This window comes from Astatotilapia calliptera, chromosome 9 (genome assembly GCF_900246225.1).
Source record: "Astatotilapia calliptera chromosome 9, fAstCal1.2, whole genome shotgun sequence".
In the NCBI taxonomy this organism is placed as follows: domain Eukaryota; kingdom Metazoa; phylum Chordata; class Actinopteri; order Cichliformes; family Cichlidae; genus Astatotilapia; species Astatotilapia calliptera.
Window position 1 is genome coordinate 13,770,554 of NC_039310.1, and position 14,675 is coordinate 13,785,228.

The 14,675-nt window shown below is 39.1% G+C and overlaps 1 protein-coding gene across 3 annotated transcripts in view; it reads right to left on the reverse strand.

The window, feature by feature from the left end:
• tpk1 (thiamin pyrophosphokinase 1) overlaps nucleotides 1–14,675 on the reverse strand; it is a 97,397-nt gene that overhangs the window by 28,479 nt on the left and 54,243 nt on the right. For 2 of the 3 annotated variants that reach the window (XM_026179389.1, XM_026179388.1), the window contains exons 7-8: nucleotides 9,250–9,396; nucleotides 2,394–2,502 (exon numbers count right to left, since the gene is read on the reverse strand). In XM_026179389.1, the coding sequence (XP_026035174.1) occupies nucleotides 2,394–2,502; nucleotides 9,250–9,396 (256 nt within the window). Of the gene's footprint in view, nucleotides 1–932; nucleotides 1,211–2,393; nucleotides 2,503–9,249; nucleotides 9,397–14,675 lie in introns of those variants that run through there. The other variant, XM_026179390.1, reaches the window with a different exon arrangement.

Genomic DNA, 14,675 nt, shown 5'->3' on the forward strand with positions numbered 1-14,675 from the left:
AAATATACAACACACAGTAGCTGATTAAAAAAAAAACACGCGCACACACATGCACACACGTGCAAACAAACAACAAGTTTACACACGGTCCGCATTCACGCTCGCATATTCAAACACAGGGACATTTTAAAACAAGTGGAGACACATGCGCCTGCTCACTCGAGTGTATAGACTCCCAGAAACATACACATGGACACGGAAACAACGAGAGTGGACATCAACCGAGTTGCAGACATATTACGCAACCCCGCTGACAGAAGGTTCAGGTTTCCCTCCTACGGGTGGCTGTTTGTTTTGTGCCAACTCATTAAGTACACAGCTGGCCAAAAGAGTTGGAGTGGGGTAAGACCACATGGGTCCTCAGATGAGTGTCTGATTGGATTTCAGCAAAATATTTAAGAATATAAAAGGCTCTCTGTCACATATTAGAACATACGTGTAACACTTAAAAGTAGGTAAAACCGCAGCTTGAGTTGACTGAAGCAAATTAAGCATCTGTACTTCATAGTAGGGCTGCTCGATTATGGCAAAAATGATAATCACGATTATTTTCACTGAAATTGAGATCTCAATTATTTGACGATATTTATTTAACCCTTTAAGACCTACGATAGAACCAAGTCCGCCAGAGCTTATATTATGTTTTTACATGTTGTAGTGCCATTTGTGGGAGCATTTCAAGTTGCTATACAACTGCTATAGCCCATATTTTAATAATATGTATGCATTAAGTGCATAGTAACTACATTAATTGCAAAAAATAGTTTCTCACCACAGGAAATTTATTTTGAGTGTCTTCATAGTTTTATTTTGGAGATACAGCAATTTTTATATACTGCAGGAAAAACAAAAAACAATCCTATGATGCAAATTTGGAAAGAAAACAGCAGGTGCATCAAAATAAACAATTTCCAGCTGTGCAATTCGAGTTCTAAGCATCCCAGAAACTATTCAGAAAAGTCAAACATGACTTATAAAAACGCCAGTATAGGTTTTTAAGGCCTATGTTACGACCCAGTGATGTGTGTGTTGTGTTATGCCTCCCACGAGGGGGATGGCTGTGGGTATCTTTCCCCTTTTTCTCTCCTAGGAGGTGGAAACCTGGGCGTGGCTGCTGGGTATCCGGGTGGAGTCTCTGCCTGTCCTGTGTGGATCCTGTGTGGATAATTGATGGACCACCTCCGGTACTTAAGGACTTAACGACAGCCACCTGGAAGTAAAAAACTACATTTTCTGCGAAAATGACGTCACTTCCGGTTTCGGCCAGGAAATGACGTACATGCGATAGTTCGCGCTGACGTCTGTTTCAATGTGGGAAGTGTTACAAGCAACTGATCGGATCGGAATATTATGTTTTTGTTGCTGCAAGCGCTTTTTATGCAATTTTTGCAAAGCTATATGTGGAAGGAAACCGTGACCGAGGACGAGCTGATGGCATGAGATGTAAGTACAACTCCTCTGGTTTCATATGCAAAAATTTTTTTATTGCGCTAGCTTACGCGGTTCCGGTTCTACAGGGATTTAAAAATAGTTAGCAAAACAGAGCGTGCTGCTCTGACCGGCTTTAAAGGGTTAACAATAACAATGTATTGAATAATGACTTTAAAAAATTATATAAAATAGTGTGCAAATACTGATAACAGTGCAAATGTTTGCAATATAAGAAATAAATGAAAAATGTAAACATCTATGTTTAGTGAACTTTGCAGTGTTGCTCTGTGGTGCAGCTACGACACTGTAGCAAAGTTTACACACTATGTCTACTTGATCCACGTCTGACTCCGCGAACCCATAATGTTTCCACACCACTGAAGTTTTTTTACCTCTCTTTTCAACCAACAGCAGTCACTCTCCTCTCCAAATAACTTCTGCTTAGCTTTCCGAGCTTCCCTCGGGTCCTCTTAATTGTTGTGACGCGTGTTCGAAAAGCAGAGAGGTGCGCTCGATTTGCCACACGGAGCAGCGCGAGAGTAAAGCACGAGGGAGGGGCTAATAATTGGCTCAGTCATTTTTAATGATCGTTGAAAGCCCAGATCGTAATCGTGATTAAAATTCGATTAATTGAGCAGCCCTACTTCATAGTGTGTATGAATACAAGTGCCTTATATGGAAGTCATGGGGATGGTTTTGTAGCGAATTGGCTCTACATAAACACAATTGCACTTAACATTTCAAACTTCAAATTAAATTTAAATTCTCTGCAAGCAATAAATAAATTAAGTTTGTATTCTCATTTAGTAATAAAACACATTATACAAACATACTGTAGATTGTACGGAGCCCTAAAAGTTTGGCAGCAATAAAAGTGGAAGACTGATTGCTATTCAAATGCCAGCAATTATAATAATAATCATCAAAATAATACAAAAAAAAATAGACAACAAGGGACTCACTCAGGTTCCATTTGAGCCCAGTGGTGAGTGTCTGGCAGGGTCCACCTACTGGAATCAGGCTGCACCAGTCCCCCTCCAGACCTGTATTCACCTCCAGTCTGTGGCTGCCCTGATGGCACACAGCATTAGTGTGAACATGAATTAGTGTCTATGTGACTCTGTGTGTGTGTGTGTGTGTGTGTGTGTGCATGTGCAAAATCACTGAGACAAACAAACATGAAAGCGGAAATTAAATTTGGAGAAAGACTTCTTAAAGATTTTGAGCCCCAGCAGAGAAACTTCTTCACCAAGACTCATTAAAATAAATTATTGCTCTTGTCAAAGCTGTAACCAATTGTTGGTTCTTACTCTAGAGGAAAAAAAAAAAAGAAAGAGAGACCTAGCCATTTTGAATTATAATCTTCTTTACTTTGCATTGCAGGGGGGCACGGAATTTTTGTTAATCACACCTATAACTGTACTCACAAGCAACTTTAAAGTCAAAAATAATTACAGAGTTACAGATACCTCACTTGAAGCAAGAAAAAAAGGTTCTTTCTGCTGTAATGTGTCTTAATGCCTTTGAAAGCAGAGAATCTAATGTAAATTTTCTATTTCCTAATTGTGTCTAAAAGATGGATAAAGAATTTTTTCTGAGCCACGGTGACATTTCATGTAGCGCTTTACAAAGCCAACGAACATAAACAAAATTCTGAAATGTCACAGTATCCCTTTGAAAAACTCGGGCTGGGTGACAAAAAAAGCAAGGGAGTCGCACAGTGTAGGTGCAAGCTAGTTTCCAACTTTTCAGGCTAAATAATGACTTTGGTCTCAGTGCACTGGTTATATTAAAGCCTGGTGCTGGGACACAAAAGGTCAAGACAAAGTTTCTCACATCCACGGTGTACACCAAATATAAAAAGAAATACCCTAGTTTCATTCTAGCACACAGATACATATTTGATAAACAATTCTGTGGCTGCAGGAAAGTATAACAAGCCTCAGAGTGAGCAATTACGTGCCATCAACGCGATACGTTTCGGGGCTACCGTTGCCGTGTACGTTGAATTCACCATCCACTCGTAACACTTGAGTTGGTATGTTTAATGCCAACAAAAAAAGTGTTGACAGCTACAGCTTGCACCAGTCGTCTAAAAGATAGAAGTATCACGCAGGCAAAGACAGCATGATATTCAATTAAGAGTTTGAAATCCTTCTTTTGACGTGTTTAAAGTTTTCTTTGCTTGGCTTCCTGGAGTTGCAGAGCCAGAGGGAAGGAACGATGCGGAAATTCTGAGCTTTGGAGCTTTTGGTGTTTAGGAAACAACCCCGAGGATGTTTTCTATACTTAAACACAGTATCTTTGTGTAAACGTGTCAAAGTGACACAGTAAATAAATCAAAGCAAGGCAAACGCATGTGCACTTGCACATGAACACGCACACACATATAGAAGAGAGGCTTGACGTAGAATAAGAATGTAGCCCTTTCTGTTTGTGAAGATACAAACAGACAACATGGAGTCAAACTCTGTCAGGGGGCAAGCTTAATTTTTAGAGTTAAGTTACTTGTGACTTAACTACTATGTAAGGGCATTCTTATTCCAATGTATTAAATATATATAATTAACACTCAACAAAAGCATGTAAAAACCATGTAGGTACAACGCTTGTATTGTTTACTCAGGCTGAATTGTGTGGTATTGATTGAGCTTACTTTTTAGCAGCCTGGTGTAATTTTCACATAATTCAATAAAGATAAACACAGTGGTCGGCCGTGTATAATGGTACTGTAATTTTGCATGGTGCTTTTTTTAAAATCAGATGGTGCATATTTTCTGATGCTGCTTGAATTTCATGAAAAGAAAGAGAAGCTTTCCACGCAGTACAAAGAAACTGTGACGTTCTGTACAAACTACAAGATAGATTTTTTGACCAAAACACTTACTAATTTGTTTTCTAATTCCAACCAACATCTCTGCTTCAAATAAAATAATTTTTATTTTTTGGTATAACAACATGGCCTATTTTTTTTTTACTTTAGACTTTACTTGCTGGTACCAGGTTGGAACCCCTTACACCTTCAGAACAGCCTTAATTCTTCAAGGAATATATTCAACAACATGCTGGAAACACTAGTCAGAGATTTTGGTCTATATTGACATGACAGCATCACACAGCAGCTGCAAATTTGTGAGCTGCACATCCATATGAATCTGCAATTCCGCCACATCCAAAAGTGACTGCAGAAGCCTTTTGAGTGTCATCGTCATGTTCAAGAAACCAGTTTGAGATGATTTGACAGTGTGGTCTGGTACCCTGCTGGAAGCAGCCATCAGATCATGGCTATCTGTGCAAACCTTCAGTAGAAGGTGGGATGGATCCATGCGTCCATGTTCTTTATGCCACATCACAGAAGAAAAAAAAAACTTCATTGTAGTCAATGTGTTTCACATCATCTATTGTTCACTTTCGGTGAGTCTACGCCTCAGTTTTCTATTCCTACCTAACAGCAGTGGCACCCGGTATGTTCTTCTGCTGCTGTAGACCATCTGCTTCAATGTTCAACATGCTGCATGTTCAGAAATCATCTTCTGTATTCAGTACTTTGGTTGAAACAAGTGGTTATTTATGATAAGTGGCCATTCTGCTCTGACCTCTGGCATCAACAAGACATTCATCTAGAGAACTGCTGCTTAGTGGATATTTTTTTCTTCTCTTTTTTTGGACCGTTCTTTGTAGTGGTTGTGTGGGAAAATCCCAGTAGATCAACAGTCTCTGAAATACTTAAATCACCTTTCTTTCCGTTTCTAATGCTTGGCTTGAATTTCAGCAGGTTGTCCTGACCATGTCTGCATCCTTAAATGCATGGAGTTCCTGCCATGCCATTTGCTAATTAGATATATGCGTTAAACAAGGAGTTGAGCAGGTAGACTTAAGAAAGCGGCTGGTGAGTACATCTAATGACTGGGTAAAGTCATCAATTAAAATAATTTACTATTTTAACCCTTGTATGGTGTTCGGGTCTGTGAGACCCATTTTCAGTTTTTCTCAAAAGAAAAATTAAACAATTAATTATTTTTTCAACCTGAAATTCATTGGCTTTGGCTTATTTTCTGTGAAGAACATAAATCCGAACTAATTTTCAATGACCTCATACTGTACCTCCCCCCATGCATTTACATTACATACAAGGTGTTCGGGTCCACTGGACCCAGGCCTAATAAAAGTGTTGAAAGTGCAGGTCCTGTGTTCCCACACTCTGTCTTCCTCCTTTCTGGTGCTGCTGATAGTGTTTTCTTCCGCTCCCGCACAAAGTTGCAACATTGTTGAAAATTCAACTATCAACACCGTCTGCTCTTACATTCCCACACAATTTACCCTCTTTCTTGAGGGATCCAAATTTTATTTTCTCATACCATGTCCCACCTGCAAATTAGGGGCATAATACTATAAATAAGACTTTGCCAGTGTGGTTCCTTATCACAACTGATCAAGATGGCAAACGATTATCTGCTGCGAGGGCCGTCCAATTGATTTTGGAAGAGAGAGGGGCTTCGGATGATGATGTTGACAAAGAGGTTTCAGAATATTTCACATTTCTGAAAATTCAGAGTCTGACAGGGACTTTGAAGAAGAGGATGAGGTTGAGCACCATTTAGTAACAAAACAAAGACAGGTACCCCATCTGCAGCCAGCTCCAGGACCAGAACAAGCCCACCAGACAGCAAGTGAAGAAATATGGATGTCAATAACTGGTGAAATTGAATGGTCTTCTTGCCCAAGACATGAGCGACCCTGCAGAGCTGCTACTGTGATAAGCCAGGGCCAACACGGCTGACAGTTACTCATGTGCAGGACATCAAGTCTTCATTTGAGCTTTTCATCCCAGATTCCATCCAGAAAATTATTCTGGATTGCAGATCTAGAAGGAAGGTGTGTTTTTGGAGAGAGGTGGAAGGAGACCAAATTCATCTAAGAACCCCAAAGGCCTACTTTGGGGTTCTTATCCTTGCAGGAGTTTTCGGGTCCAAAGGGGAATCCACAGAATCCCTGTGGGATGCAGAAACCGGCACGAACCTTTCCGTGCATCAGTGTCTCTGGAAAACTTCCACAAAATTTCCAGGATTATCCGTTTTGATAACCGAGACAACAGACCAGCTCGACGGCAGAGAGACAAGCTAGCTGCCATTAGGACAGTGTGGGATAAGTGTGTGCACCACCTCCCCCTGTTTTGCAGCCCTGGGCCTAATGTCACCATTGATGAGCAGCTGATCCCATTTACTTGTGAAACATATTGCTTCACGTGTAAATGTGTTGTGTATTTCCACTCACTCCACTTGATTATAACTGATTTTTTTTTATAACATTTTATATAAAAAAAAAAAAAAACGAGAAGCACATTGATTCATAAATGTGATCTAACAAAGGTAAAGGGAAAAAATTAAACATGTTTGCTGTTCATATGGCTTGTAATTGGGATGAAGTAAACATCTGTTGAGTAATTTAACATAAAATTGTTTGATAGTGTTAATTTGGAAAGACAAAACTCTAGCGGGTCCACCAGACCCATGAACACTGGCCGAGTAACAAAAATATGAACACCACACAAGGGTTAAGTATTACTCAATTGTGTCTGCACATTAGCTCTGAGATTTAACAGCTGATTGAGAGATATTAGATGCCTGTTTTCTTTGCAGTCTCCCACCTCCCACTTGTTAGCTACTCTACAGATGTATAAGGTCAGGAAATTACAAAGCTGTTGAAGCAGAAGGAAAATGCTCATGAGGGAAAATTAGTAATAAGAATACTATTAGATTTATTTAAGGACCTTTCTTACCCTCCCTGCATTACTTCAATGAACATTTGAAGCCATTTTCTGTCTCATATTTATTAAACTAAATTATTAATATCAGTACAGAACTTGCTCTGGCACAGAAGGTAGACAAGGTACCTCAGGTATCACACTTTATCATTTAAATCAGCTACTGCACTGACAAGTTTCACTCCTTGAAAGGGCATCAGGTAAACAGGCCTGTAGTTCTGACCTCGAGTGTGTGTGCTAGAAGCTAGAATGATTTATAGCATGAATTTGGCTGACACAGTGTTGTGCATTGAATGTCCCACAACACAGAGAGCCAGATTTCTCAAGCATCTTCATAGGCTGGGATGCTAATTTGAGTAAATGTGGCTCTGGTTGGTCCTCCAACTGAGATTCAATAAAGCAGATACTAAGAGAAAAACAAATAAAGCAGACGCAGTCAATGCAACTTTCCTCTTTCTTTTTTTTTTAAAGATGGAAACTGAGTAAATTTAGCTCTACATTGGGACCTAGACTGATTAAAACATCCTCTTAGTGTTTAGGGACACAGAATCACAAGCTTGTAAGCAGCCCTCACAGTGTCCCTATCCATAACTTAATAAAAGACACCATAATTATGCGACACCCTGAGCCAGCTATAGAAACCACATGACTTGTGCACATTTCCCAAAGACAGCATAATAAAACTTTGACACTTCATTTGGGAGACAAAAAGTAAAACAAACAGACACAACCCTGATTAAATCAGTTCATCCCTGAGTCACAGATATACACTGATTTAATCAAGACGAAGAGGCATGCCTCATACATTTCATACAGTGTGCACGTTTAATGGGATACTGCAGTTATGAGCAGCTTGAATGGTATGTGCTGGCTCTGGTGACATAATCCCCAAATTTGTGAAACAGAAAAAAATGTAATTTAGTTCTGGTCATCATTTGTTTTTGGTGTGTAGCTTGCATACAAAACATGAACTCTGTATGTGCTGATTGTGCCAAACGCTGAAACGAAGCACTTAACGAACCTGCGATTGCACGAAATATGTGTGGTGAGGATATTTGGCAAAAGTTGTAAACACTTCAATTACAGATGTAACTTGAACAAATAGCACTGGGCTTTTCGAAGGTTGCGTTCACCTTCATGTACAGGCGTCTGCGTTCATCAGTCGCTGGCGAATTGGAGCTGCGTTGACAAACGAGCTTAATTTACCTTCACTGAAGTAAGATTAATTGGAGGTGTCGAGGTATGAAGCAGCAAATGACAACACGCCTTTGGAATAATGACAAGAAGTAGGGAGAGTGTGTATGAGAGAGAGGTTTACTTAAGGTGTTACAAGGTGTCATCAGGAAGTGAGTGACTGTTAGTTGTTTGTCCCGAGGACCTCTCAAATAAACAACACTGGGGACTATGGAGAGAGTGGGGGAGGGGGCTAACACATGTCCCAAATGGCGGTCATTCAGCCTACTTGTAAACTCAATCATGTGAGAAGAGTGTGAGAAAGTGGTTAGCATTGAGGGAAAACAATTTAGGAGCATCAAAAGAGATTCGCTCACTCTCATTCACAACAGCAAATTGGGGCACCATAAGAGCAGAGAAGTGTGTGTGTGTGTGTGTGTTCTCTTGAAGTGATTACTTAACAAAGAAACAAAGTGTTCAACACTCCAATCAAGGTGGAAGTAGACCAAGGAAAAGAACATTTTTGAGAAAGAACAGAAAATGAAGGGCTGGGCGAGGGGTGATTAGAAGAACTGGGAGACATTGTGCTCCCCTGCTAGCATAGTGTGGGTAAAATACTAGAGGTCTCCTTGTGTGTGTAGTGTTTATAATGCAGCTTAAGAAAAGCTAGAGTCCATCCTTCAGCTTTATGAAAAATGAAAGGAAAATGTGCTTTGTAGCTCAAAAATGCAAAAAAAAAGAAAGGAAAAAAAATAGAAAAAGTGGAGGGGAAATTTTACATTAGCATGTGGATGTTAAGGGCAAGTAGCTGGACCGGTAACTTTATTTACCTACAATACCTAAACGCATTGTGGGTGTTTTGTGGGTTTGTATATACTCACAGGTCTGAGTAGATATGCCAAGCTTTTTCCCTGTATGATCAACAGTGGGAGTTGTGTCATTGACAGAGCGTGGTAGAGGGTTTCCACAGATGCCATGGCCTGGTCAAATCTGCCCGCCAGACCACCCAGTGTCACTATTGTATCCACCTGGAAGAGCGACGAGAGGTTAAGAAAACTGAAAAATGTTAGTGTTTGATAAAGCAGTCTGTGGCATTATGTTAGTGTTTTCTTTGCTTCAATTAACATGCCATCAGCAAAACGACAGATGTAGCTGTAGAAAACAAAATATGATTAAAAACAACTACAGTGCATGCATTTTGATCAAAATAAATCACACTTCCTGACTGATGCTATGTGATTTGGGGAAAAGATATGAATCATGAAAATATTATGAAATTTAGGGGTTTGTAAATCATGTTAGTTAGAATGACTGTAATTTGTCTGCTAACCAACACATTTCAAAGAACTTCTTAGTAAAATGAGTAATACCCAGCTATTTTCAAGAATGAACTATGGGAACAAGAAAGAAAACTGGAAGGACTCGTCTTCCCTCTGGTTCTACACATATTCTACTTTCCCAACAAATGCCATTAAATTTTTCAAGCAGTATACGTTAAGTCAAAGAAAAAAAAGGAGGGGATTTGGAGAGCAAAACACTTTAACAAGGCCAGTGCCCTATCTTGGCTTTATATAATTCTACTGATAGAGAGACACACAAACAATAAAGAGAACAACAAGGCTTTCATTTTGGCAGAGAAACAAACACCAGGGAACTCAGAAAAAGAAATAAGATGGAGAACAGATTGAAAAAAAACAACTGAGCTGCACTATCTGTGTAGAAATGTGAAGAATTAAACCAAAGGTGGACAAAATTATTATCAGGAACTTGTTAAAAGCAAATAAATTGCTATTTCCTGGAATTTCAAAGTAACTTCAAAAAAGGTTTTTCTTAACTTTGGGGCAGGACTTTGCTATAGAACAACCTATACGGCTATATCCTCATACAAGGTCTCCAAGCAGTCAAGCACCAGTGCTGCCAGCCTTAACATCAGACAGTCTAAGGGGCAAAGGCGCTGTCACATCCTGACTGACCGTCACACCAACATGAAAAATGTTCCAATGAACCATCAATCATACACTCTTTGATGTTTGCACTTCAGCCACATACAGCATAGAAATACTAGGTAATACGAGCTATTACTATTTTCATTTTTCACCACCAGTGGATAGCTTGGGCTGCAGAACAGTTGTGACATCCAAAACCGAATAATGCAAAGGTTATTTCTCTGTTTAACAATTTCTGACTTTAAGAATTTACAGTGAAGTGAAAAGAAAACTTTTCAACACCTTCGAACAAGCAAACACTTCGCACCTTTAGCCTTAACAAGGTACATTAAGCACATTTGTTTAACAAGAGAAAACTATATATATATATATACACACAGTTGCATAACTGTCCACCAGTGTCAGGCAAAGTCATGTTGAAATATTTGGCCACTTTTATGTTCAGCTTCAAGATGATTAATGGTCGCCTTAAATGTAGGGCTGGGTATCGTCACTGATTTCTAGAATCGATTTGATCCACGATTTGATTCAATCCGATTCTATTCGATTTGAATCTGGTAAATTTAGCCTCAGACAGTCAGAAATATTATAATTCTGATCACGTATCAGTGCATTTCCATATTTTTATTTCTATAAAAAGAAAGCTGAGACTTTCGAGACTTTATCAAAGGTGTAAGCATCACAGCAGATGCCTTTGTGTCAAAGTAACTGAGGATAAAACACAGAAAAACATGAAGGCGACTTTCTTGGCCTGGGATTTTATAAAAAATATTCTGCAGTAGATCAAAAACGAAAGAAAACCATTAATCAACATATGAACATTATGCTGCTGAAGTGAAGCAGAGCAAAGTTACAGTGGTTTTATTAGAGACACAGCTAAGCGTTTTGCAAGTTTGCATAATTTTAAAAAGTTTACATTTGTTCAGTAGCCTATTGAACAGCAGGAATGAGGCTTTCTTTTCGGAAGCAAGTAAAAGGAAAAAACACAGCGGTCGACAGCGCTGTAAACAACTTGTGTGTAATAAGCAAGCGAATAATGCAGAAAACAGATTTTTAGACGGGAAACTGTTCTTGAAGTACAGAGAGAGAGACAGCTACCTCTGCATGAAATGTGATTTTATCGTGGTGGAAGCAAAAGAGCAAAAGTAAGAGGGAATTCATGACGATGTTTATGTGAAGTGAATTTTGGATCTTCTTTTGCTGCTGGTTCATTCAATATTGTTTGGAGAGAGATAAAACCTGCAGCTTCAGCATAAGCACAAAAAGGGCATAAACACGAAGCGCTGACCCGCTGAAACATTAGAATCAGCGAGCTGTCGGCTTTCAGCTTCAGCTGTCCCTTATATTCCCTGCAATATTTATTTTAAATTCAAATTCGGGCTTTAACTAGGCTGTTCCATAACCCTTCTTTCTTTTTTTCTTTTCAAACTATTCCTTAGCGGATATGAAAGTGTGCTTAGAATCATTATCCTATCCACTTCTTGTTCAACTTCAGCATGGAGACAGATGGCCTATTATCTTCAAGTAGTTTTGGATATGAAGCAGAATTCATAGATGATCAAAGACCAGTCCCTGAGGCGGTGAAACAAGCCCAAACTACAGCATTTCCACCACCATGTGTCCCAACTGCCATGAAATTATCCTAAAAGGCTGCCTTTGGTTTGTGCCCAAGTATCAACTGCCATTATAGCTTGGATTGATCTATCCACAGGTTATTATTTCAAAGCTCTTTGGCTTTGTTTTAATTTCCTAACCATTTTATTTTTTCTAATATAATTTTTATAAATGCAGGTTAATTTTTTTATAGTCTTTTCCCAGTTGCAGAAACACGCACATTTGAGACCAACTTTGCAGGAATTAATGTACCTGCAGATCCTGTGATACATTTTTCATGTTCTTGGAGACTCCTTCTTGCATCAGAAAGTTTGCTCCTGGGCTGAAGTTGCTAAAGCAACTAATGCTGCACAAATTGGGACATTTGAAATCTATGCTACTTTTAGATGATATTCCTCAAAGTGGAATGCTTAATTTCTCCGGCTCCATACATACATAACCATTTTTTCTGAAGGCCTTGTATAAGTGTGCATATGTGTCAAGCAGTAAAGCTGGGCAGGGAGTGCAGGAGAGCTGAGAGAGTGAAGTGGTTACTTAAGTTGAGAACAACTTGAAACAATTTTGTATATATTCTTATATATTTTTGTACACCACCAAAATGGATTTTAAATTAAACATCATAACAGGCCAACATGCACACTTTCAGCTTTAGCCTAAAGTGTTTACAAAAGTATAACATTAACTGTTTAAGAATCACAACCATTTTTATACATAGGCATAATCACTCATTTTCAGAAGCTCAAAAGTAATCGGACAACTGACTGGCAAACAGTTTCATATACACGTGAGGTCTGTTCCCTTAAAAACAAATTAAGCAGATAAAAGATCTGGAGCTGATTCTAAGTGTTGAATTTTCATATGGTAGCAGTTTGCTGGAACTTTCAATATGAAGTCCAATTGATGTAATTAAAGGTCATCATTAGCTTGAAAAACCTAAATAAACCCATCAGAGATATTGCAAACACATGATGTGGCCACAACAATGGCCAAATCAACAATCTGTTACATTCTTAGGAAAAAAGAAATGCAATGGTCATCTCAGCAGCACCAAGAGGTTTGAAAGACCAAGGGAGACAACTAAAGCAAATGAGAACAATTAAACCAGGTCACTTATTTTTCCTGATGACACAACTATTGATAGAACTAGCAGACTTTTGATAGAAATCTCTGATCAGATGGATAATGACCCAAAGCATACTGCAAAAGCAACCCAAGAGTTGCTCAAAGAAAAGAAACTAAATTGACTGACTTGGCCATTGAAGATCTGATAAATGTTCCACCCAATGCAGCATGCTTTTCAATTATAAAATACACAACTGAATGCAACAAAGACACACAAACAAGTAACAAATGAAGGTAGCTGCAGTAAAGGCCAAGCAGAACATACGTCTTTAAAATTGGGGTAGTATGTATAAAATTAAAGCCGAGAGTCATAACTTCAATGACATCTTTGGGGGTTCTTTTTTGTCAAATCCACTGTGGTAGCGTACAGAAGCACAGCTACTAAAAATGTGCATTTGTGTAAATACTGTAGATACGATTATAGGCTTATTTTTTATATGTGCGTGTAGGGCTGTTCGATATAACGACATATCGGATGACGATATAAAAACGTCTATCGTTTCATTTTACGCTATCGTTTGTTTTGTGGTGTCGCAAAATAAACTGTTTACGGCAATATTTTTTCATTGTTTTGATGGTCACTGTAGTGGCTATATTAATTTCTTGAAGTTCACTCTTTCTCTTATATTTAATATAACCACACTACGGATGGAAAAGCGCCTGTTTTTATGCCTTGTCGTTAGCAACAATGATGGTAAAACCATCGCTTGTCCGCTTGTTTATTTTCCACATAAACCTTTCACAATAAAGCTCAAGATGGATACATACATACACACACACACACACACACACACACACACACACAAACATATATACACTCATCCCCCCTCCCCCTCCAAACGCCTTCTACGCTTATTCCCCTCCGATAGATCAAGGAGACCAGCGCTTATGCTGCAGGGGTGGATGCACTGTCTACACTGGCTGTCTCTCACCCTTTACCCATCCCTGTTGCTTGTCATGTGTTTCTTTGGTGCATTAAGAGTTTTTTCATGTGCTATGTGCAGAGGTGTTTTATCTCAAACTGTTTTTTGCTCCAACAGGGAGATCAAACTGATCTCCCTGTTGGAGCTCAGTCTGGGGGGAGTTATTTTTTTCTCCTTATCTTTCCTCATGTTGTGCATTTTCCATGTTATACCCCTCTGACCTGTCTTCCCCGTGTGATGTTTGTGTAATGTATGTATGGTCGGAAGGGTAAGATGGCGCTGGCACGGCTGGCAGCCTTAACCCAATTTCCCTTGGGATGAATAAAGTATGATCAATCAATCAAGATCCTGTTGAGACTTTTCAAAATAAACTGAATCACGTGAAAGAGTATGCAGAGTGTTTACGGATGAGAAGCAAAAAAGAGCCGCCAGGTGCTAAAAAATAAACCTTAGACTCAAACGTTAGAACAGGCTTTTCCCCGCAGCACGCCGTGTAATAAATACTCACAAAGAAAACGGCGGCCGTTACAACTTATGTCTAAAAATGTATCGTTTCATGCATCGGTTAAAACACTCGACTCCAGCTACATGACGCGCAGCTGGAAAAACTTCACGCAAGTCGAACTGCCCGAGATTCACAGAATTTACAGAAAATGTTACATTTTTGTGATTTATATCGTTATCGGGACGATAGATGTTTTA